Raw genomic sequence first — 23,620 nt, forward strand, 5'->3', positions numbered from 1 at the left:
GCACTGACTGCACCTTGATTTACCACACTACCGAAGCTATAATTATTACTCGCCAAGGAAAGCGGCGGAGGTATGTGAAGATATAACAGCGTTGGTTTGTCTGTCTGTTAGCAACATTACTCAAAAGCTGACTAACGGATTTGGATGAAATTTTCAGGGAAGGTCAGAAATAACAGAAGGACCAACTGATTAGATTTTGGCAGTGATACGGCTTATAGTCTGGATCCACAGATTTGTTGAAGATTTCTGTATTATTGCGAGATAGTGGCACTGCGGCACTGTAACCATGACAACAAGAGAACATACTGCCTGATCACATGATTGCGATCAACCATTGCTACTTATCGGGACTTGTCCGTCGGAAATGATACAAGGAACAATCGATTAAATTGTGGGGGTATTTCCGAGTCCCATCAATTCCAGATTTAGGTCACAAGATTTGGTATATGTACATAATGTACACATGCATAACACAAGCCTGTGCTCAGCTCAAGGTCATTGTGTTTGTGGGTATATCTATATTAAAATGACATATTCAATGTTGCCATGATTTCTGATGATCAATAACTAATAAACAAATGCTGCATTTCTAAAAAAAAAAAAAAAAAAAAAAGGAAATACTGCATTTCTGACTAAAAGATACGAATGACTGGTAGGAAAGTCCAAATCACTGTTGGGAGTCCGGTTAGAACTCTAAATAAGGAGCCTCTGGTTGGTTTGTTGTCTTTTAATGAACTTGACTTACATTAGTCGTTGCCAGTGTGGTTTCTACAACACAAATACCAATAAAACATAAATATCTAAATAACATAAATGTGAATACAACTGTACTATGAAATGAAAGCACACATGACACACGAATCTAAACGCTTCTGCGTTCAACAAGTGCATGTGAACAACGCATGCATCCAATTAGCAAAGAGAATATTCATAAGATATGCCTCATTCATTATCTTACCATTATCTTACACATAACTCACCTATTTTCACGCACAGGCTTTGGCATTCGACACAAACAAACCACCAACTTAAACTGTTAAGGTCTTAACAAGCAACAGTACTGAAAAACGTGAACTTTCTGTCTCTCCTTTCCTCATCTCTCCTCTCTCACGCTGCGCTGCAGGTCTAAGCTCCGCCCCTTAAAGGGCCAGCATGACAGTCTCTGGGCAGCCTTTTCTACAGCCGCCCCCGCATTCACCTGTGAATGCGAACAACTAAAAGGCTGAAAGAAGGGGTGATCAATCGTCCTTAGGCAGGGCAGGTAGGCTGATGAGTCTTGCCACTGGCCGGACGTAGGTTCTTCCCTTCACCGTCACCTCAGCAGATCTGATTCGGGTGTCTGGTCCAGGAAAGACTTGGGAGACTTTCCCCACAGGCCACATAGCCCGTGGCAGCTGACTGTCAACTATCATAACAACGTCTCCAACTTGAAGATTGGCTGACTCAGTCTGCCATTTCTGTCGGGCTTGGAGTCCTGGCAGATAGTGCTTAATGAAACGTTGCCAGAAATGATCAGCCAACATTTGGCTATGTCTCCATCTTCTTCGCCCTATAATCTCTGGGCCATCATAGACGACCTGCGGCAGCGAAGCGTCCCGCCGCCCCATGAGGAGACAGTTGGGTGTGACTGGGTCAGGGTCCGCTACGTCAGATGAGGTGTAGCCCAGGGGTTTTGAATTGAGTATTCCCTCAATTTCAATTAAGACTGTGTGCAACACTTCGTCAGTAACTGTTTGGGCCCCAATGGTCACCTTGAGAGCGGTCTTCAGAGAGCGAATTTCCCTTTCCCAACATCCTCCAAAGTGTGGGGATCCAGGGGGGTTGAAGACAAACTTGATTTGCTGGCTGGCTAGCTGCTCCTTGAGGTCAGGATGAAGTGTCTGAAATGCCTCCTGGAGCTCACGTTCTCCTCCTCGGAAGTTTGTCCCCTGATCACACAGGATTTCTCTAGGTTTCCCTCGCCTGGCCACAAAGCGTCTCAGGGCCATTAGGAATGCATCAGAGCTCATACTGGGAATCAGGTCAAGGTGGACGGCTCTGGTGGTTAAGCATTTAAACAAAATCCCCCACCTCTTCTCGTTCCTGCGTCCTATCTTGATGCTGTATGGCCCAAAGCAATCCACGCCAGTAGAATAAAATGCCGGCTTGAAGAGACGCAGTCGGGCTGGAGGGAGATCTGCCATCCTGGGTGGATTTGGGTGACCTCTCCACTTCTTGCACTCAGCACAGGTTCTTTGGTGGCGGCGTACTGCTTCACGTCCACGTAGCACCCAATATCTCCTTCTGATCTCAGCGAACACCCTCTCTGGCCCCGGATGCTGGAGTTTCCCATCATAATCTTGTATGATGAGTCGGGTCAGAGCATGTTTGGGGTTGAGGACAATGGGGTGCACTTCATCTTTTGTCATGTCAGGATTGCGGCGAAGTCGACCTCCTACTCTGATGAGCCCTGTCTTCTCATCAAACTCAGGGGCAAGTAGAAGAAGACGACTAGATTTGGCAATGGGTTTGTCAGCCTTTAACTGAGTCACTTCTTCAGGAAATGAATCTCTCTGGGCTTGTTGCAAGGCTTCCAGTTCAGCAGCATCATAGGAATCAGCAGTGAGAGGACTGTTGGGGTCAGCCGCCCCGTGAAGCTGATGCTGATGCGCGGTGGCCTCCAGAAAGCTGTCCCAGGTCTGGTACTGGAGTGGATCTGGAACACTAGAACTGGACATGGTTAGGACAATGTGTCGTTTCAACTCACATTCAGGATCGCTCTGGAGTGGAGGCGGGAGATCAGGCCAGTTTTGCGGAGCGTGTTTCAGGAAAGCAGGGCCATCTGTCCATCTACCGCCCCGACTAATGTCTCGGAGGGTGAGGCCACGGGTGATGTCGTCTGCCGGGTTTTCTCGTGAGGGCACATACCTCCATGTAGCGGCTTCAGTCAGCTCTTGTATCTCCGCCACAAGAGTGCCCACAAAGACCTTGTATCTGCAGGAGTCTGAGTCCAACCAGGTTAGGACAGTGGCTGAGTCAGACCACAAAGTGCAACTGTGTATGGGAAGGGTTAACTCGGTACTAATGACTTTGTAGAGTTGAGCACCTGTTAGAGCGGCGCACAACTCTAAACGAGGGACAGATTGCTGCTTCCTTGGGGCAACACGAGACCAGGCTACAAGGAAGGCAACCTGAACTTCTCCCTCTGGATTCTCTGTCCTCAGATAAGCCACTGATCCATATGCCTGTTCAGAGGTGTCACAGAACACATGGAGGTCTCTTGTGCAATGGGGCTGATCCAGATTGGAACTGGTGTAGCACCTGGGCAGTGTTATCTCGGACAAGTGTGCCAGCTCCGCTTCCCATGCATGCCACTTCTCCAGGAGCTCCTCTGGGAGTTGTGGGTCATCCCAATCCCTCCTCTTTTCCCACAGGTAGCGCACAATGACTTTGGCTCTTGTGGTATAGGGCACTATGTAGCCAAGAGGATCGTACTGGCTAGCTAAAACTCTATATATGTTCCTCATAGTAGTCACTGAGCAATCAATGTGTCTGTGTTTATAAGTGAGGGTGTCAGCCTTACAGTTCCAGTGTAGTCCAAGGGCTGGCTCTTGGATGTCTTGTTGACCTTGACTGAGCCACAACTCACAGCTGGATGATTTCTGGTCTGGAGGGAGATGGTCAACGACACTTGGATCATTACTTGCCCACTGTCTCAGCTCGAATCCCCCATCAGCCAGGAGATGGCGCAGTTTGTCTACAAGAGTCCTGGCTGTTGCTGGACAAGCGAGACTGTGTAAACAGTTGTCCACATAGAAAGATTTGTTAATAACAACACGCACGTCTTCTTCTGGCTTGCTGTGGTCTGTGACGTGTTGTTGCAACGCAAACGTTGCGCAACAAGGGCTGCAAGTAGTTCCAAAGGGAAGTACCTGCCACTCGTACACATCAGGTGGATGGTCCCGTTGCATGTCCCTCCATAAGAACCGCAGAAGAGGTCGATCCTCAGGCAGGAGCCGCACTTGGTGGAACATGCCACGGATATCGCTACTAAAGGCAACAGCATGCTCTCTGAAGCGTAATAGCACAGCGAGCAAGGCGGGGCCAAGAGTGGGACCTGGCAGGAGGAGCTGGTTGAGGTTGTGACCTTGGTACTGGAATGAGCAGTTGTACACCACACGGTTCCTTCCATTATGTTGAACCATATGGTGGGGTATATACCAAGCTTCTACACTGCTCTCAACTTGGTGATCTTCCAACTTCACTGCATATCCAGCTTCTACAAGTTTCTCGATCTCCCTCTGATATGTCGCTGCTTGTTCCGGAGATTTGGCTAAGCGCTTCTCTGTACCTCTCAGGAGTGGCAATACAGCTTCTGGAGATGCTTTGAGGAGAGGCATGTTCTTGACTCGAAGCAGGGGTGTAGCGTAACGCTTGGTGCCATTGGCATTAACTCTCACTGTCTTTTCTTGAATGAGCTTGACTGCCTCTTGGTCCTGTCGTGACCTTACCGCCAACTTCTCACTGCGGTAAGGGAGCACATCCATCTGCCATAACTTCTCTACACATGAGAACAGCTCTGTGGGGGATGGTGCAGATGTGAAAAGGCAGTGACTTACATTAGGGCTGGACTTGATGGCTTGAGCTGGTCCCTGTAGCGTCCATCCGAGGAGCGTCTTCACAGCTGCTGGCCCACCAGGTGGCCCTAGTCTGACTGGCTCTATGGGTGTTATGAGGTGCGTATGGTCTGCACCAACCAGCAGCATGGGATGGACTCTATTTAGAGGTGAAAGGGGCAAACCGGACAGATGTTTATACTTCTGCTGGAGTGAGGCAACTGGATGAGAATGCTCTGCTAAACTCAGTTGCTCGGCTGTAAATGCATTCTGGATACTATACATCTTGTCAGGATTGGCAGCAGGTGAAATCGTGAAAGACACTGTTGCCCCATGGAGCTTCTCCACTTCTTGTCTGACTGTGCGGAGAGCCAACACCTCTTTACTTCCTTTGAGACCCAGCTGTTTGGCAGCAGGCTGGAGAAGTATCGTCCGCTCAGATCCGTCGTCTAGAACAGCATACGTTTCCAAGAACTTGTCACCGTTCCTCAAGAAGACTTTACTGATCTTCAGTAACACCTTGCAGTTGTAGGCTGGGCGGTCGACGTACAGTATTTTGTTAGCAGTGTTCACAAGGCAGCTTTCTGTTGAAGGTGGAACTGGTGCCTGCTCCTCCTTGTCTCCCCGCTCATTCACCTCATGCAGCACTAGCAGATGTCTCCTACCACATATCTTGCAGGGAGCTTTAAGTTGCACTTCGCCGCTTGGTGATTGCGTCCACAACGCCAGCACTTATTGTTCCCTTTGATCCATGTCACCTTTTGCTCCTTGCTCAAGTCCTTGAAATTAGAACAGTTGTTCAGGAAGTGCTTGTCATTGTCGCAATAGGGACAGTAGGCATTTACCTTCTCCACTCTCCTTGACTTGCTGGTTAGCTGTTTAGATGCAGGTGGTGCTGTCGCAGTGCTTGATCCTGAATCCTTTTCAGTGCCCAGGAGGATAGTAGCAGACTTACTTGATGGTTTGAGAGTGCGTTTGGTATCAGGCTTCTTGTTAAACGACTCTTCTCTCTTAGGGGGTCTAATGCTGTCTTCCTGAACTTCTAGCTCGTATTCTAGCCAATCAGCAAAGTCGACGAGGGTGGGAATGGCGACTCTCTGTGGGTGGATGAATCTCTTAAAGCTGGTGTTGAGGTCATGGGGAAGTTTACTTAACAACCTCGAAACATGAGAGCCACAAGTTAACTCTACCTGGCCCCTTTGATCCAGCTGTTCCAACATGCCTACTAATGACCGCACATTGAGGGCAAACAGACGAAAGCCTTTAACATCACCACTGCGTATGTTTGGACCATCCATTAAATCTGCAATCCGTTGAACTGCGAGCTTGTGGGGCTGTCCATACATCCTGGTGAGAGCCATCATTGTATCTGTATAGGGTTGCATGGAGTTGCAATAGGAGTCGGCTACGAGTGAGGCTTCTTCACACTTAAGATGGTCTGTGAGAATCTGGTACTTATATCTCTCAGTGGCATTATCTGGTAATAGATTCTCTAGAGCAATCTTCATGCGTGCAAACTCTCTAGGATCTGGTGAATTAAAGCTGGGAATTGTGGGCTTTGGTCCCCTGTATGTGGTCTCTCTCTGTGGCATATTGGGGTAGGGCGCTTGGGAGAATGAAGAATCTCGACCTGCATATGAAGCTCCATATTGTGAACCACCTTCTTGGAACGAGCGGCCATACAGGTCCACCCGGGGTGCACTCTGCTGGGATGCTGCATAGTATGGACTATAAGGCAGGTCTCTGGATGATTGGGAAACTCTGAGTTGAGAGAAATCTTGTGCAATATTTCCTTTGGTGCTGAGTGTCGGATATTGTAACTGCTGGTGCACTGGAGTGTTGGTTGGAGCTCTGATTGGGGATTGGTAGTGTCCGTCATAACCACCACTGTATGTACCTTGAACTGGAGGAGGTGGGAGTAGAGACTGGTGGAGTGCTGGCTGGGGCTGTAAGGCGGCCATCAAGCTCTGGAACTGTTTGCGGAGCTCAGCATTCTCTTGGCGCATCTCTGTGAGAACAGCAGTGAACTCAGAAAATTGGTTGGTTTGCTGACCCCCAGTGGCTTGCTCCAAACCTTGGCTGGACCTCTGTCCCTGCTCCCCAACATCTCTCATGTTAGCTGTTTCAAAGGTCTGGCTAATAGGTGGTGATGGAGATCTTGTAGTTGGATGTGTCAACGGTGTAGGCTCCACCATAACTCCCCCTGTAGCTGCAGCTGGTAATTGGAATATTCTCTGCACCCCTGGTCCACTCAGGTCAAAGTCAGAAAGGTAAGAGGGTGTTGACGTGTTTCGTTTGGGTCGAGCGACTCTTGCTTCTTCTAACTCTGAGTTCTGCATCTTTAAACAGCAATTTGCGTATCCGGCTCGAAGGACCATTAAAAGATACGAATGACTGGTAGGAAAGTCCAAATCACTGTTGGGAGTCCGGTTAGAACTCTAAATAAGGAGCCTCTGGTTGGTTTGTTGTCTTTTAATGAACTTGACTTACATTAGTCGTTGCCAGTGTGGTTTCTACAACACAAATACCAATAAAACATAAATATCTAAATAACATAAATGTGAATACAACTGTACTATGAAATGAAAGCACACATGACACACGAATCTAAACGCATCTGCGTTCAACAAGCGCATGTGAACAACGCATGCATCCAATTAGCAAAGAGAATATTCATAAGATATGCCTCATTCATTATCTTACCATTATCTTACACATAACTCACCTATTTTCACGCACAGGCTTTGGCATTCGACACAAACAAACCACCAACTTAAACTGTTAAGGTCTTAACAAGCAACAGTACTGAAAAACGTGAACTTTCTGTCTCTCCTTTCCTCATCTCTCCTCTCTCACGCTGCGCTGCAGGTCTAAGCTCCGCCCCTTAAAGGGCCAGCATGACAGTCTCTGGGCAGCCTTTTCTACACTGACACTGCCATATGGGGGAACGAACAGCCTTGGCAGAGTACTGTGCTCTCTGAGTGCTTTTCTAGTTCTTCTTCTTCTTCTAATTATTATTATTTTGTTAAAATAATAAAACATTGTTTTTCTCATATAGTTTTCTATAATTGTGCAGTCAGATGCAATTGACACAACCACCATACATTTATTTAAAACTAATTTCTGCTTCAACCTTTACATTTTAAAGACAATTAAGATAAATCAAAGTGCCTGATGTACGTACATTGTGTTCATTGATTTAATGTGGGGCACTGCCGCACTGACAGCACTGTGGAGAACAGTCTGGCAATGCAAGACTACATCCCTCTCGATATTTAATTCACCCGATAGTCACTTCGTCAGTTAGACAATTTAATCAGAAATGCATTTGAACTATCACATGTCATTTTGTAGTGTAAAATGTCCATGACAGACATCTAAAGCTCGGCGTTGGACCGTCAGATTTCTTCTTGTGTCCAACCAGCAGCTATTCTTAATGTTTGAGAGGCTAGAACCAAAAAACTTGACATTTTTGCTAAAAAGGAAAAAATAACCTTTATCAAATAGGATAAACAGTTGCAGAAGAATCTTCTGTCAGTTAATCATCAATTAATTAAATTATTATTTAAGATTTAGCTGTAGAAACCTGATAAACATGATTCATATGACTGCCAGAAAAACAAAAATGGAACAAAACACAACCCAAAATATTACTTGTTTCATGATCCAGTGTGGTGGGCCAATAGTCACTTGTTGAAAACTGAAAGTGGGTTTTATCAGAAGACATTTAATGCAGCATATATCATTAACTGAACATGCCTGTATTTATAAAGTGAAACAAGCAGCTGATTTTATACAGTGATCATTGCATGTATCTTTCATTTACAGTAACTCCATTGCATACAGTGACATTGATTTATCTTGCGCACTTAATATCTTATCATATCATATCTTCCTTAATGCATCCCATCCTACTAATTACACTGCTTACTTGTGAAGTTTAAACAATAAAATGAAAAATTTGAAATTAAACACAAAACATTTACACGGTGAAATCAGTATCAAATCTAAAATGAATTCTGATGAGAACTATTAAAAAAACTATTTATCTGGCGGGAGTGTGATGATGAGGTATTAAAAAATAAAAACACAGTATGCTTTTGTGCATCAGCTGCAATATATTGGAAATTCTTAAAGCTCCACAAGTGGCCATATTGACCATTCATTCAAGTTTTATTTTCAGTGCCAATGCCATCTCTATTTGACATGTGTAAATACATTCAGCTCTGTGTTTCTAATCAAATATTGCTACTCACTGTCTGTAGAAGCAGACAGGCTAATTTGACCAGATTTCTCATTAACATACACTATAGTTCAAAAGTTTGGGGTCACCCATACAATTTCATGTTTTCCATGAAAACCCACACTTTTATTCATGTGCTAACATAATTGCACAAGGGTTTTCTAATCATCAGTGAGCCTTTCAATATCATTAGCTAACACAATGTAGCATTAGAACACAGGACTGATGGTTGTTGGAAATGTTCCTCCGTACCCCTATGTAGACATTCCGTTATAAATCAGCTGTTTCCAGCTAGAATAGTCATTTACCACATTAATAATGTCTACACTGGATTTATCGTTCATTTAATGTTATCTTCATTGAAAAAAAAAAACGCTTTTCTTTCAAAAATAGGACATTTCTAATTGACCCCAAACTTTTGAACGGTAGTGTATACTACGACTCTGATTTTCAGTTTCGGGTTAAGTATTTTATTGTGTAATTTCTGTTTTCTGTCTATGACCGAAACTAATTCCACAAACCGCTGTTTGTTCTCAGTAGCGCAGACTGAACTCAGACTCGCTGGCACTGCTGCTGCTTTGTTTTCTCCTCTGATGTCCTCCATTAGACTTCCACCTGACATTTTCAGGTGGGTTCAGGACTTCATCCCCTGTCTCAATGCCCAGGACCTGCCTCTGCACCAGCTTGAAATAGAGTCCACCGCTGGCCATCAGCTGACTGTGAGAGCCCTGTTCAGCCACACAGCCCTTGTCAATCACGATGATGTTATCTGCCTTCTCCACTGTGCTCAGTCGATGAGCTATCACCAACACTGTGTGCTCCTGCATGTTGTTCAGAGCCTGCTGAACCTGATATGGCACAGATTGAAAGCACACAAATGAATCAACACCACTCTGACACATTATACTACTCAGTAACGCGGTATTTATTGCAGGGCTATATAACAGGACTGCAATGCATTTAACACTTCTTGTACAAAAGCTGCCATTTAGCTTTGCGTAAATACAGTAGTTTACTTACAATGTGTTCACTCTCTGCATCCAGAGCACTGGTCGCCTCATCCAGGATAAGAACACGTGGCTGGCGGATCAGAGCTCTTGCAATGGCTACCCTCTGTTTCTGCCCCCCTGATAACTGGGTGCCCTTCTCTCCAACACCTTGGGAAATAAAATGGTCCTATTAATTCTGTAGCATAACTTCATCCTTATGAAGCACAGATGACAGCCAGCTCCATTTCTTTTTAAGTAACAAAATGTGGCTAGCATGTTTATCAAGATTTTTGTGTAGTATAGAGAGAGTGTGGAGAGAAGAGGAATCAAAGCACACATGCAACAAAGGTCCGTGTCTAGACTCAGCTGTACGACACAGCAGAATCAGTGGGACATACACTACCAGTCAAGTTTGTACACACTTTCTCATTCAATGGTTTTTCTTTATTGTCATGGCTATTTACTGAAGGCATCAAAACTATGAATGAAGACATATGGAATTATGTAGGAAACAAAAAAACGTGAAAGAAGTCTAAACATGTTTTATATTTTAGATCCTTCAAAATAGCCACCCTTTGCTTTGATTACTGCTTTGCACACTCTTGGCATTCTCTCAGTGAGCTTCATGAGGTAGTCACCTGAAATGGTTTTCACTCCACAGGTGTGCCTTATCAAGGTTCATTTGTGGAATTTCTTGCTTTCTTAATGGGGTTGGGACCATCAGTTGTGTTATGCAGAAGTCAGGTCGGAACACTGCATGTGCCCTTAGTTTATAAGCTTATTTACTTGCAGAATTAGATGCAGGCAAAGAGCATTCTCATATTCAACTCACTGACTTCATATCATTCTATCAAGGCAAAAAGCTTCAAGAGTGTAGGTCTTGTTTGTGGGTACATCTAATACAAAATGGCCACATTCTATGTTGTCATGACTTCTGATCAGCAACAAATAATAAACAAATACTGCGTTTCTCAAACAAAAATATTGCATTTCTGACAATGCCTTATAGGGGAATGAACAGCCTTGGCAGAGTACTGCACTCTGAGTGCTTTTCTTGTTTTGATTTTTTTTTGCATCTTGGGACTAAATCCAGCTGAGCCTGAACTAACTGTCAGATCTTCAGCAGAAGACTAGTGCCAGGAAGCTAGTTAGCTGGTGTTACATTACAAATCAGATTGTAACCTCTTAATAATAAACAATAGTATTAGGAGCACGGTAATTTATTTTTTTTCCTGTACCATATAATCTGTTGAGATACTGTCTTCTGATTGTTGTCGCAATATAAAGATGCCCAATTAACATATTGCACAAAACTGTTTAAAATGCAAGGAATAAGAAAAATTATTCTACTAGCATGCAAACATATGACTCATCAGAATAAGTCTCAGTAGCTGTCAGCTCCCCTCAGATTAACCTACGTCCATTTAGAGGGGACTCTGAAGTTATCTAGCACAATGGTTAACACAGAAAGAAAGAGCGAAGGAAGTGTCAAGCCATATTTTTTTGAGTTTAGCACAAACTATTCAGAGGTGCACATTGGAAAGTAAAAGTTGATTTCCTATAGTTATATTGTCCTATTTGAATCAATGTTCTGTCGAATTGATTGGATATCAATGTGTAATTTGTTCAATAAAAGCAGACTGGAAATAATTTATTTAATTTCTTTATCCAGTGGGTAGGTTCAATGTTTGGGGTATACATTAACAGAAAGATATAAGAACCGCAAAGCTAATAATTACTAGCAAAACAATATTTGTTTATTTATCGCAAGTCATATTGTCAACGCAAAATAGAACAATGTTATCATGCATTGTAGCTCATATTGTGCAGTTGCTATACATTTCTCTTGACCAAAACTCAACTCTCATCACCTACACTACCAGTCAAAAGTTTAACACACTTTCTCATTTAATGGCTTTTCTTAATTTTCATGACTGTTTACATTGCAGATTCTCACTGAAGGCATCAAAACTATGAATGAACACATATGGAATTAAACAAAAAAGTGTGAAATAAGGCAAAACATGTTTTGTATATTAGGTTCTTTAAAATAGCCACCCTTTGCTTTCATTCCTGCTTTGCACACTCTTGGCATTCTCTGGAGGAGTTTCATGAGGTAGTGACCTGAAACGGTTTTCCAACAGTCTTGAAGGAGTTCCCTACGCTGAGCACAGACATGTTATGCATGTGTACGTTATGTACGGATACCGGATCGCATGTCCTAAATATGTAGTGGGTGGCGGGAATTGATGGGTCTTGGAAACACCCCCACAATTTAATCAATTGTTCCTTGTATCATTTCTGACAGATAAGTCCCGATAAGTCTGCAGCATTCGATTTGTAGTAGGATCGCAATCATGTGATCATCAGCAGGCAGTTGACGTAGTGTTCACTTGTAGTCATAGTTACAGTGACACTGTGCTGCTATCTCGCAATGATACAGAAATCTTTAACAAATCCATGGATCTAGACTATAAGCCGCATCACTGGCAAAATCTAATCATGTAGTCCTTCTGTCATTTCTGACCTTCCCTGAAAATTTCATCCAAATCCGTTTTTGAGTAATGTTGCTATCACAGACATACAAATCAACACCGATCATCACATAACTCCGCCACTTTCCTTGGCAGAGTAATTATAACTGTTTGAGAAAGTGCTGTGTAATCAAAGCTGGTGTTCATAATATTTGTTGATCTAAAATAGCAGTTTCCATCCAAAAACATTTCCATTACTAATACAGTACACAAAGAGCTGGTTTACAAATGAACAGATTTAAGACTTACTTGTATCATAGCCTTTAGGCAGGGTGGTGATAAAATCGTGAGCATTAGCCTTGGTGGCAGCCTGCACCACAGCCTTCATGGGGACGTCAGTCAGGCCATAGGTGACATTCTCCTCAACCGTCCGGGCAAACAGTACCGGTTCTTGGCCCACAAGAGCCACCTGCAGACACATAATAACCACAGACTATATAAAAAGATGGAAAAACCCTCTGCACCGTTACTATTGGTAGTACCTGACCCCTCCAAACTCTCAGCTAATCCAAAAATGAATAAAGAAGTGCAGCCTGAGTGGAGCTGAGGGGCCAATGTGTCTTGGTTGTGCAATATCCTGTGACAGTACCCCTCTGCCACTCAAAGCAGTCATGGCCTTAATTATGCATAACTTTAAGCCTTAATACAACTTAAACAAGTGAGTTACATAAAAATTCATCCATATATACACTTGTTATACACATTTTAACATAAAAGGTCTATGGAGATGGAGTCACATTTGGAGCCAGCCTCAAGTGGTCATTCAAGGAACCGCATTTTAGTATTAGCTCATTTTTTTTATCCCCAGAGGTTGCCGCTTGAAAATAACAAATGGGAGGTTATATATGCTAAAGACCAAAAATAACAAGGTCTTCATTCTGAAACAAGCACTGTGTATTTATAGCCTGGTCTATCACATTCATACACTACTGTTTAAAAGTTTGGAGTCACTTAGAAATGTCCTTATTTTTCAAAGAAAAACTTTTTTTTTTCAGTGACGATAATATTAATCAGAATTCCAGTGTAGACATTGTTAATGTGATAAATGACTATTCTAGCTGGAAACAGCTGATTTTTAATGGAATATCTACATAGAGGTACAGAGGAACATTTCCAGCAACCATCACTCCTGTGTTGTAATGCTACATTGCGTTAGCTAATGGTGTTGAAAGGCAAATTGATGATTAGAAAACCTTTGTGCAATTCTGTTAGCACATGAATAAAAGTTTGAGTTTTCATGGAAAACATGAAATTGTATGGGTGACCCCAAACTTTTGAACTGTAGTGTCCTGGAGCTCCACTGTTGTCCGACAAAAAAAATCAGATAAAATTAATTGACATATATGTGTCTGGGTTTTAAATTCAACATATTCAGCAGGGACTAATAGGCTTGGGTCTAAGAAAATACTGAGAGATGAGCTAAAACATTACTACTCTGGGTGTTTTCATAACATTTGTTGACAATAAGACAGGTCAAAAATTAACATCAATCTTTGTCCTTTATCCTGTTCTGAGTGTAGAACTCTATATATCGACTGACCTTGGAATGGAGGTAGCCATGCTGTAAAGTGTGAACAGGCTTTCCATCAAGCAGCACTTGGCCTTCCTGAGGAAGGTAGAAATTTTCCAGCAGACTCACACAGGAGCTTTTTCCACTGCCTGAAGGTCCTACCAGAGCAGTTACCTCTCCAGGTCGCAGAGTAAATGACACTCCCTGAAAAAGGAACCATTCAGAAGGTGAATTTCTTTCAACTTCAGAAAATCTGGCATATTTTGGTCTAATCAAAAGAAGAAGGTTTCAAGGTTGAGTGGCTGCTAATATTTTGGTATTTATGTTCCTAAATCCCAAAATATTAACATCTACTATTGAATTACCTTTGTGCTTGGGCAATATTGTTTTCAAATATGAAAAAAATGCAAAACTATAGTTCTGCTTGGTCCCAGAACTGCTTCCTGACCATGTAAACTTTGTACAGATGTTTTAACGTGAAGAAAAATTTAGGGGGAAAGGCTGTTAGGGACTGAATATTTTAGCAAACATGTTAAAACCACACAGACTACTTCTGGAAAGTGTAATTTACTGTACAGGGTTTCAAAACACAGTGGAGGAGCAAGGTCCCTCAGAACGAACCTTAAGAATATCAGTCTCAGGACGGGTTGGGTAGGCAAACTTGATGTCTTTAAATTCAACAAGACCGGTGCATGTTTCTGGAGCCTCTGCCCCATCAGCTGGGTGTTTAGGTTTCCTATCCAGATACTCAAAAACCTTCTCAGCAGCTCCAACTCCCTGCATGAGGCCCGTGTACACTGATGCAATGCTCTGTAAAGTAAACAAGACGTAGATTTGCTGCCTTGTATTTGCTGCCAGTTTCACGAAGATGTAACACAATAAAAGACAATAACAGATGAAATAACAGACAACATACCTCAAGACATTCTCCAATCTCGAGCATGTAGATGAAAAAAGATATCAAATCACTACTGCTCATCTGCCCGGTAACCACAAGGTGACCTCCATAGAAGAGAACAGCAACCTCTAGAGCAAGCTCTGAGATCTGGAAAACACACACAAATCCATGTAACAAACAGATATGAATCAATAAACATTGCTGATAAAACAAGGTATTAGGTCATATTTCCAGATGCTGGTACCTACACAACTGGACCACACGTAGCAAGAGTAGGCCAGGGCTTGCTTTTTGTTGAGCTGAAACATGAGTAACAGCTTGGCATAGTAGGAGTCGGCCTCCCCGCTCTCATTAGCAAAGCTCCGTACTGTCCTCATGGATGAGATGGTTTCTTCTGCAACTTTATTGGCCTCTGCAAGCATTGTTTGCACTTCTTTGGTCAGTTTCTAGAAATAATACAAAATATATACACATTACTTTATTTGTAGTCCACGTCAAAGAACTACATTTTAATATTACTTCAGTGTACACTGCCAATTTTAGTGCTACAGCTACAATCGGAATCAATCGGATTCAGGAAGAAGAAAATTCTTGTCTTACCTATTATCAAAACAAATAGAAAATTAAATTGCCTTCCAAGTGTGCTCTGCAAACAACAGTGTGGCTCAATGCACATATCAAATTCTCTGAAAATGATCAAGCAATCATTTGTTTCCACCTTTAAAATAACTAATAGAGTTTTGAATTCAACAAAATATTTTTTTTTATCCTTCATCTGGTAAATGGTGTGTTGGTATGCTGTCTGTAGAATACATAACAGATTTACATCAGCTTATGTGTTGCTGCTCAACAAGTGAAGTATGATATTAGTCAAGTAACTGATATTTATTAACACATTTGAAAGAACAGACATTAAAGCAAAGCGCTTTTCAACAAAAAAAAAGACTAACATTTATGCAACAAGTTTGAATGTTGAGGTTAAGACTTGATAGTATTATTTCTTATATAAATTTACCTTTCAACTTAAATATTACGGTTAGAAACCTATATCATAAATAATATAAAATGTACCTGACAAATTTAAACAAATTAAGATTAAGACCCTACAATACAATATGTAATATAAATTTATCTGATTAATTTATACATTACCAATCTTATATATCACATCCAAGTATCAGACTAATTTAAAAATTAAAGTGCAGAACCCACAATATTGTACAGAAAACCAAACGAATCTGAAGACTTGGCCTTTGGTTCAAGCAGACTTTATGTGAGGTTATCAAGTAGATGCCAAAATAAATGCTCAACGTAGAGATAAAACTACTTTACCTTGTAATATTCGCCGTAAAGTTGTGAGACGAGTCCAATGAAAGGGAATCCCATGATGCCCACCATTGTGAGCTTCCAGGACATCCCAAACATGAAGATCAAGAAGCCAACACCCTTGATGATACTCCGCAGGAAGATGTTGATATTAACGGAGATGAGGTCGCTCATCTGGGTGGTGTCAGCTGACAGGCGTGAAATGATGTCACCTGGGGACAACAAAGGCAGGTAATAACATTAGAAGAATGTGAAACAGAGCGAGGACTCTGTGATGCAAATGGAGGGACGGGTGTGTTAGCAACTGCGTCCACATTACCTGTGTGGTTTTCATCAAAAAAGGCAATTTCCTGCCTCATCAGAGTTCTGAAGAGATGGTTCCTGAGCCGAAGATTTAATCTCGCAAAAGTCAGGGTGAAGACTCCACCTCGCACTCCCATTGCAAGAGAGCTGAGAAGAAAGAAATGCTTGTCATAAATTTTTTTAAGGGTTTGGTACATGTCATACAAGTCCTCAAAACAAGTCGAGCAGCTTGGCATATGTCGCTTTACAAGTATAGTCCCTCTCCTAGGCCCTTGTATCTCTTTGTACTGTCCAATAGGAGTGTATTTATAATAATTGTGATATTTAAACAATGAAATGTTAACATCATGTTAAAAATAGACAGATGTCAGTACCCATCTAGTTGACAGCCCCACACAGAAACAACAGACAGTACAGTTAAAAGCCACAAATGCTTTCCACCTCCCTGCATTCAGCTATTATGAGCCTAATTCATTTACCAATAAAGACAAAACACACAATAAACAAAGTTAAAGAGAAATTTAACTGATAGTTTATACCTTCAGAATGATTCAATAGATACTCACCTAGCTAATGCTAGTGATACCAGAGTGATCGCAGGTTTAGCAAAGTACTCCATGCTTTGGTGAACCACAATGCTGTCTATAGCCCTCCCATAGTAGTACGGAATAAAGGCTTCACCTGGAGGTTAAAAAGACACCTGTTAGGCCTAATGTTAACGCTATCCATATATTCTGAGGTCTCAGTGGACATTTCAGTACCTGCATTAACCCTGCATTAGTTAATATGTAACACTTATTGCACTCATAAATGCTCTCGACTTCCATTCAGTATTTATGTTTATCTCTATGGTGCTTTCAAGTCTTTAATTATGTTTTATGTATTTTGATAATCTCGGAAGATAAAAAAAACAAGACCTTTAAATTTCAATTTTTGTTTGATGCCATTTAGCTGCTCTTGGTGACAGAAAATGCAAAAAGTGTTGTGTGATCAGGCATGAATAGCAGTCACAACCAACAGATTCAAACAAAATCACCATAGAAACAGTGGCTATTGCACATTAGAGTTGTAATCCTTTGTAACAGGAAAGAGTAAAAAGTGTGACATTATGTGAAGGACACTCACAAACTGCAGAGATGAGGAGGAAGAGGACAGCTACAGACAGCAGACCACCATCCTTTTTGCAGTAGGCCAGAAGGCGTCCCAGTGTGGCTGGAGAGCTGGTCTTCTCCTCCTTCTTCTTCCTCTGACAGCGAGCCTCCTGCTCCTCTTCACCAGCTGTCTCCAACAACTTCTCCGTGTCCTCAGAGCCCCTTCTTCCTCCCCTTCTGCTGCTGCTGCTCACAAAGTTGGACTTCTTCCCCAGCTGCCCCCAGAGCAGCATGACACCCAGAGAGGAGGCACAAGTCCAACATATCAGGCTCAGGATCCAGGGATCTTGGGTGACAGGATGTAGCTCAGTCAGCATCAGCAGTTTGGTCAGAGCATAGGTGATGATGATCAGGGACATGAGGAGAATGAGGGTGGTGAATTTAGCAGCCCTCTGAGGGCCATGCACCTGGTTCCATGAGATCCCTATGGAGGCTCCTAACAGGAAGGAGGTCCTGAGCAGCACAGTCAACCACAGGTCCAACGCAGACTCGAGGATGTTAAAGTTCAGGGCATCTTTTGTAAAGAAGCTCAAGTGTGATCCATGTGTATAAAGGACAGTGGAGACGACAACATCCAGCAGGATGAATAACACAGTGCAGCTCACAGCTACTCTGATTCCCATGATAATATTAAGGGAAGAGTGATAAGGATAAATACTTCCAGAGTTTGACTGTCCCAGATAATATACAACTAAAATACAACTCTAAGTGGTTAGCAACAAGACTAAACGGAGGGAATTTGATCCAAGCTCAAATCATGCCTTACATGTGCTATAACAAATCCTGAAATAAAAAGAACATTTCAAGATTTTAGAGACGACTTTTATTGCTATTTTATTTTCTCGTAGCTACACGCAAAAATAAAGCGGCTGTTCAGTACCTACTGAAATTAAATGTCACTTCGTCACAAATGACTGTCCTGTGAGGTTACAACAGTAGTCTAACACATTTACACCTACATAGTCAGCTAGCTATGTCAAAGAGCTACCGGCAGACTGTGAGCTACGTTGCGTCAGGTTACCAACGATGCCATGTTGGCTCAGTACCTCACTGTCCAGCCAGGTGTCCGCAGGAGTACGAAACAACTTCCTGTTGAATTATTCCTCCGTTAAAAATAAAACTGACAGCAGCCTAAATACCGTACTCGCGAAGAGAGGACACCCTCGTCTCAAACTACCTACTCAGGTTTAAGAAAGTGAACCATAGCAGTGAAGTTGACACCAGTATCAGAGATCTCCTATGTTAGAGAAGATTCGCCACTAGTAGTCAATTTACGTGTAATAGCCTAAAGGAAAACCCAGCGAACCCAGACAATAGTATGTGTCTGCAGAGCCAGAGGCTGCACGGAGAGGGCTGCACCGACAGGGCTGTTTGTTTTATAACGTTCTAAACATTTATATTTATGCAGGTCAAGGAGTCATAGAGCTAATTTACCTTTGTGTGTTTGCGTGTTTAACTTTTATTTTTATTTAATGGTACTGTATGAAATAAATACAAATATATATCTGCCTCTAGAGTTATCCGTGTGTATTGCCTCTTTCCAACCTTTCAGATTGTCCTGTTTGAGATCTCGACACCCAAAAGCCATTACAGACAATTACATTATTATTTTACCTGATAATTACACAATTTGTCCAAATGCAAGTTGAGGAATTAATTCCAGGCTTCTTCATGGAACAGGTATAACCACCGCATCTTTATTAGGAACTTCATCAAACGACAACCAACAATTTCACGGCACCTCATAGAAAACTTCACTTCCGTGTATCGGTGCACACCTCCTTCAGAATAAAAGCATGGCTCGAAACGAAATGAGAAAAGACATTTTATGTTGCTTAACACAAGTCTCAGCAACCCGGTCATGATATTGTAATAAGTGCTATTTGGGCGAATTAAACCTTTAAACTCTTAGGTAGTGTATGAAGTAGTACTTTGTGTGGAATACTCGATGTGGTCCTGAAAGTGCAGCCTCCGGCTTTGTAGACAAACTTAGCGGGGCAAAAATGAAAGTGGAATAATCCTTGAAAAAATCTTTTAAATTCTAAGAATATTTTGAGTGAAATCATCCTTTAAAACTGTAAGTTCTGCATTTAAACCGTAAGTTGTGAACTACAGTGACCATTTATTGTGGTAACTGATAAAAAAAAAAAATGCTCGAAATGTGCGACCGGAAGTGTGACACCCTGTCGGTGCAGCCAGGCTCTGCAGACATACCTTCTCAACCCAGACCGCGGGAAATGGACAGAGTGACACCTCCTGTCTTCGTAGCCTCTCTGTCGCGCTGCAGTGGTTGCGGAAGTGACCGCTGCGTGGCCCCTCCCACCAGCTGTCAGTCAGGAGCTGCGGATTAAAGGGAGAAGGGTATGTCTGCAGAGCCGGAGGCTGCACCTACAGGGCTGTACACTTCCTTTAAGTTTAGAGCACTTTTTATAGACAGCGCCACCTACCGCAATAGATGATCACTAAAGTGCACAATTTACGTTTTAAATTGGTGATTTAACTCAAAATATACTTACAAGACAAAAGGCTTATTCAAGAAAAATTCCCCGTTCATTTTAACCCCTGTAAATTTTTCTACACAGCCGGAGGCTGCACTTTCAGGAGCACACTGATAGGACCGCAATTTAAGGGCCGCCAACTTCTTCTCGGGCCCTGTTGTTCGTGTTTCCCGCCGTGTTGATGCTAAACGAAGTAGCAGCATTTATCGCCATGATGGACGACGGTAACCATGTGAGTACAAACTGTGAATCGTTTTATTAGTTTAACTTTATAAAACAAATAAATGTTTGGTTTACAGCGTTTTATTGTTTAACGTTATAAACATTTCTGCTGTTTTCATTTGTGGAGCAAAGCTGTTAACCTGCTAAACTGAGAAACAAGCTATGTTTGAGCTCGTCATTAAGTGGCACAGACGACCACTTTTATACAGTGACCGCTGCTGTAAAACCAACGCTTAGCTTGTTTGATCATTTGTTTAATTGAGTCCTAGCCAGATTTTGGCAGCCCAGGTCCAAGTGATGATAATTAACTACAAGCAGCATGTTAATTAACCCTTCACCAGATGGTAAAAGCATGTTGAAATGATCTCTGTCTGTCAAGGACATTAAGCAACAACAACCATTAGTGTAAGTGTTTAATACTAACAATTTTACAGGTTTTATGATAATAAAGTTGCAGGTATCCGAACTGGTTCCAATTTAAATCCAAGGTGTATCAATTCGTGGATTCCTGTTAGAACTGCTGGTGTTCTACTGGTTCTCAGGCATAGTTTACCAAGAACCTTTTTGGACCTTTGTTATTAGTTTTTCCACCTGTGACCAGTTCAGATGTCTGCTGTGAAAAAGATTAAACAGTAAAAGTAGATTTTCTTCATAGTCAGACTTTTCATGATCACATTTTTTTGTGATGCTGAGACATTTAGTATTTTTAACGCTCAGTTTTGATGTAGGCTTATCCTTCACTCCTTTACCTCATCTACTCTGTCTACTGTACAGCCTGTATGAAGTTACATCATTACACAGATTGAATCCAAGACAGAAAATGTTCAATGTATTGGTCCACCTCCCAGATAAAACTTGATTTATGTTTATTTATGTTTGTTAGTTTTAAAAAACGTTGACACAAAGAAGAAACTGGTCTCTCCAAATGCTTTTGTTGTTGCCACATACTATTCATTTTGAAGAGAAAGGACACATTTTGAACTCAAATTTTGCTTTCTATTGTCCTACTGCCTTCAGATGGACTTGCCTTTGATAGAGAAGTGGTGGTGTCTTCTTCCCATGGAGCGTTTCCAAACAGAGGGGTACGACAACCTGTAACAAAACGTGTATATAAATTTTAGTGGCAAGTTAGGAGTTCACTTCCACTTTATCAAACTGATAACACACTATCAGTGCCATGTCAGTAGAACATCTGGCAACTACATTAAGTTCATCAGACTGTGGATAGCAGTCTTTGTCGAGAGTATTTGTGCATGGCATTTTTTTCACCAATGTATTCGCTTTTTCCCATTATTTATCTTAGATGAATATTTATGTTCGAAATATATGGCCAGAGGTTCGCTTTCTGGACTAATGAAGCCAGAAGCCTGCTCCAGGGAACCCTGAAGCCTGTTTACACAGTGCCAAGGCGGGGTGCTGTCACTGATGAAGTTCTGCTCCATATGCAGGCTGTCACTGAACGCACTGCAAAAGAAACCAGACTGGTGGACTTCATTATCCAGTCAAAGGGAGTTGAGGAGCATTTGGTGGTACTTTGAAAATGTTCCTGTTTTCTCATCATTGCAGACTGACTCAGAAAATATTCACTTAGGGCCTTTGTTAGTAATATTATCAGTGGACAGAGCACTTTTTGGCTGTGTTTCAAAAGAATACCTGAATTCCAGAAATTCATTGTTTCTGTACTTAGGTTTGCCTTCAGGATGTACTTAGTGGCAAACGCTCTACTTGGATTCATCAGAAGTCTTGTTGCCAGATGCCTGTCTACCTGGATAGTGAGGAACAACACGACAAGCTTTTTGCATTCTTAAAGACTGTACTGCACAGAGGACCAATACAGCTGAGCTTCACAGATGAAGTTGTGTTCATCTTTGATGTTCTCTTTCCAGAGGTAGGCTTTGCCATGTAATATAATTATCCATGTCTGTGCTCCTGCACTTTTATAGGCTAAATAAATAGCACACCTTTCATGGCGCTATTTGTGTATGTACCTGTCTAACATGGCTTGCTCTGCTGTAAAATGGTATATGTAAATTATATTGTTTAAAAATGAACCATTTTCTTTTGGCAGGCCATCATATATGGCCTGTCTATGCAGGACAATCTGTCCCTGCAGGAGGCTGAGCAGGTCTTCTTCAGTGGTCCAGCTTACCATCAAAGGTAAGGGTAAAGGATGTATTTTTTTAAATTTACACAATGCACTAAAATGTTTTTGTTTTTTAACTGTTTACTAATACAAATAGTTGCCACCTTCGTTAAAGCATATCAATGTTTGTGAATGTATCCTTCTTAAATGTTACCAGTATTTCTGTCAAGCCTGCAGTGATAATGTTGTCTGACTCTTTCAGTGAAGTGGAGGAGTTTTGTCAAAGGATTAAAAAAGACCTGAAGAAAGAAGGCAGACTGTTCAGTTGGTAAGTGGTGCTCATTTCAAAAGGAGGTATATTGGCATGAAATGTTAAAAATAAAATACATTTTACCAAAGTAAATAAGTGAAATATGTAGAGTTTATCGGATATATCAGTGCTATATCTACTTATGTTTATTAATGTCTGTCTGTGTGTGTCTATCAGGAGGAAGTGAGATCAGAGGTTTTGCAGTGGGAGCCATAGATTTCACTTACTTTTGTGCGTTTGTGTGTGTGTGTTCAGCTTTTATTTTTATTTCATATTATTGTGTAAAATAAATATATATCTGTCTTCAGAGTTGTCCTTGTGTTTTGTCTCTTTCCAACCTTTCAGACTGTCCTGTTTGAGATCTAGACTCCACAAAGGCCATTACAGATGATTCCATTAATATTTTATCTGATAATTACACAATTTGTCCAAATGCTAGCCTTAGCAACCAAGTTATGAGTCATAACTTATGACATTGTAATAAGTTCTGTTTGGGTGAATTAAACATTTAAAATCTTAGGTAGGACATGAAGTAGTTCTTTGTGTTGAATACTTGGTGTTCTCCTGAAAGTGCAGCCTCCGGCTGTGTAGAAAAACTTACAGGGGTTAAAATGAACGGGGAATTCTTCCTGAATAAGCCTTTTTTTCTTGTAAGTATATTTTGAGTGAAATCATCAATTTAAAACGTAAATTGTGCACTTTAGTGATCATCTATTGCGGTAGGTGGCGCTGTCTATAAAAAGTGCTCTTAAAGGAAGTGTATAGCCCTGTAGGTGCATCCCTGTAGGTGCAGCTCTGTAGATGCAGCCTCCGGCTCTGTAGACACATACTATTGATTAAAGACGACGTAACGGTGGAAAACTGGTCCTCTGGGATGGACCAGTAAAGTAGAACATCTTACAATCACTTTGGAAAAATAGACAATATAGTCATTACTCTTGTGGGATTAAAATAAACA

The 23,620-nt window shown here is 41.7% G+C and overlaps 3 protein-coding genes across 7 annotated transcripts; 1 reads left to right on the plus strand and 2 right to left on the minus strand.

Annotated features, from left to right (window-relative positions):
- Nucleotides 1-17: 17 nt before the first annotated feature.
- LOC129349190 (uncharacterized) lies at nt 18-8,153 on the minus strand. Of its 2 annotated transcripts, XR_008602087.1 has the most exons (3): nt 7,321-8,153; nt 981-7,108; nt 18-768 (listed from the first exon to the last, which is right to left on the minus strand). XR_008602087.1 is itself a non-coding variant. In XM_055011707.1 (2 exons), the coding sequence occupies exon 2, from the start codon at nt 4,878-4,880 to the stop codon at nt 1,239-1,241; it is 3,642 nt and encodes a 1,213-aa protein (XP_054867682.1). In that variant the 5' UTR covers nt 4,881-7,108; nt 7,321-8,153; the 3' UTR covers nt 780-1,238. The 2 variants fall into 2 exon arrangements, 1 of the variants encoding a protein (XP_054867682.1); XM_055011707.1 differs by lacking the exon at nt 18-768 and having other exon boundaries at nt 780-7,108.
- A 149-nt stretch (nt 8,154-8,302) lies between these two features.
- abcb9 (ATP-binding cassette, sub-family B (MDR/TAP), member 9) lies at nt 8,303-19,294 on the minus strand. 3 transcript variants are annotated; one of them, XM_023288169.3, is made up of 12 exons: nt 19,164-19,294; nt 17,524-17,835; nt 16,965-17,079; nt 16,415-16,545; nt 16,102-16,307; nt 15,018-15,215; nt 14,788-14,916; nt 14,493-14,681; nt 13,902-14,075; nt 12,611-12,770; nt 9,859-9,995; nt 8,303-9,686 (listed from the first exon to the last, which is right to left on the minus strand). In XM_023288169.3, exons 2-12 carry the CDS (start codon nt 17,780-17,782, stop codon nt 9,372-9,374), a joined length of 2,013 nt encoding a protein of 670 aa, XP_023143937.1. In that variant the 5' UTR covers nt 17,783-17,835; nt 19,164-19,294; the 3' UTR covers nt 8,303-9,371. The 3 variants fall into 3 exon arrangements, with proteins under 3 accessions (XP_023143937.1, XP_035812195.1, XP_023143936.1); XM_035956302.2 differs by lacking the exon at nt 19,164-19,294 and adding an exon at nt 17,957-18,100; XM_023288168.3 differs by lacking the exon at nt 19,164-19,294 and having other exon boundaries at nt 17,524-19,154.
- A 636-nt stretch (nt 19,295-19,930) lies between these two features.
- LOC118471473 (PWWP domain-containing DNA repair factor 3A-like) lies at nt 19,931-22,759 on the plus strand. Of its 2 annotated transcripts, XR_008602088.1 has the most exons (5): nt 19,931-20,279; nt 21,287-21,351; nt 21,969-22,157; nt 22,338-22,426; nt 22,615-22,758. XR_008602088.1 is itself a non-coding variant. In XM_055011711.1 (4 exons), the coding sequence occupies exons 2-4, from the start codon at nt 22,023-22,025 to the stop codon at nt 22,682-22,684; spliced, it is 294 nt and encodes a 97-aa protein (XP_054867686.1). In that variant the 5' UTR covers nt 20,879-21,351; nt 21,969-22,022; the 3' UTR covers nt 22,685-22,759. The 2 variants fall into 2 exon arrangements, 1 of the variants encoding a protein (XP_054867686.1); XM_055011711.1 differs by lacking the exon at nt 19,931-20,279 and having other exon boundaries at nt 20,879-21,351; nt 22,615-22,759.
- The last annotated feature ends 861 nt before the right edge of the window (nt 22,760-23,620 follow it).

This window comes from Amphiprion ocellaris, chromosome 6, assembly GCF_022539595.1.
Source record: "Amphiprion ocellaris isolate individual 3 ecotype Okinawa chromosome 6, ASM2253959v1, whole genome shotgun sequence".
NCBI lineage: Eukaryota > Metazoa > Chordata > Actinopteri > Pomacentridae > Amphiprion > Amphiprion ocellaris.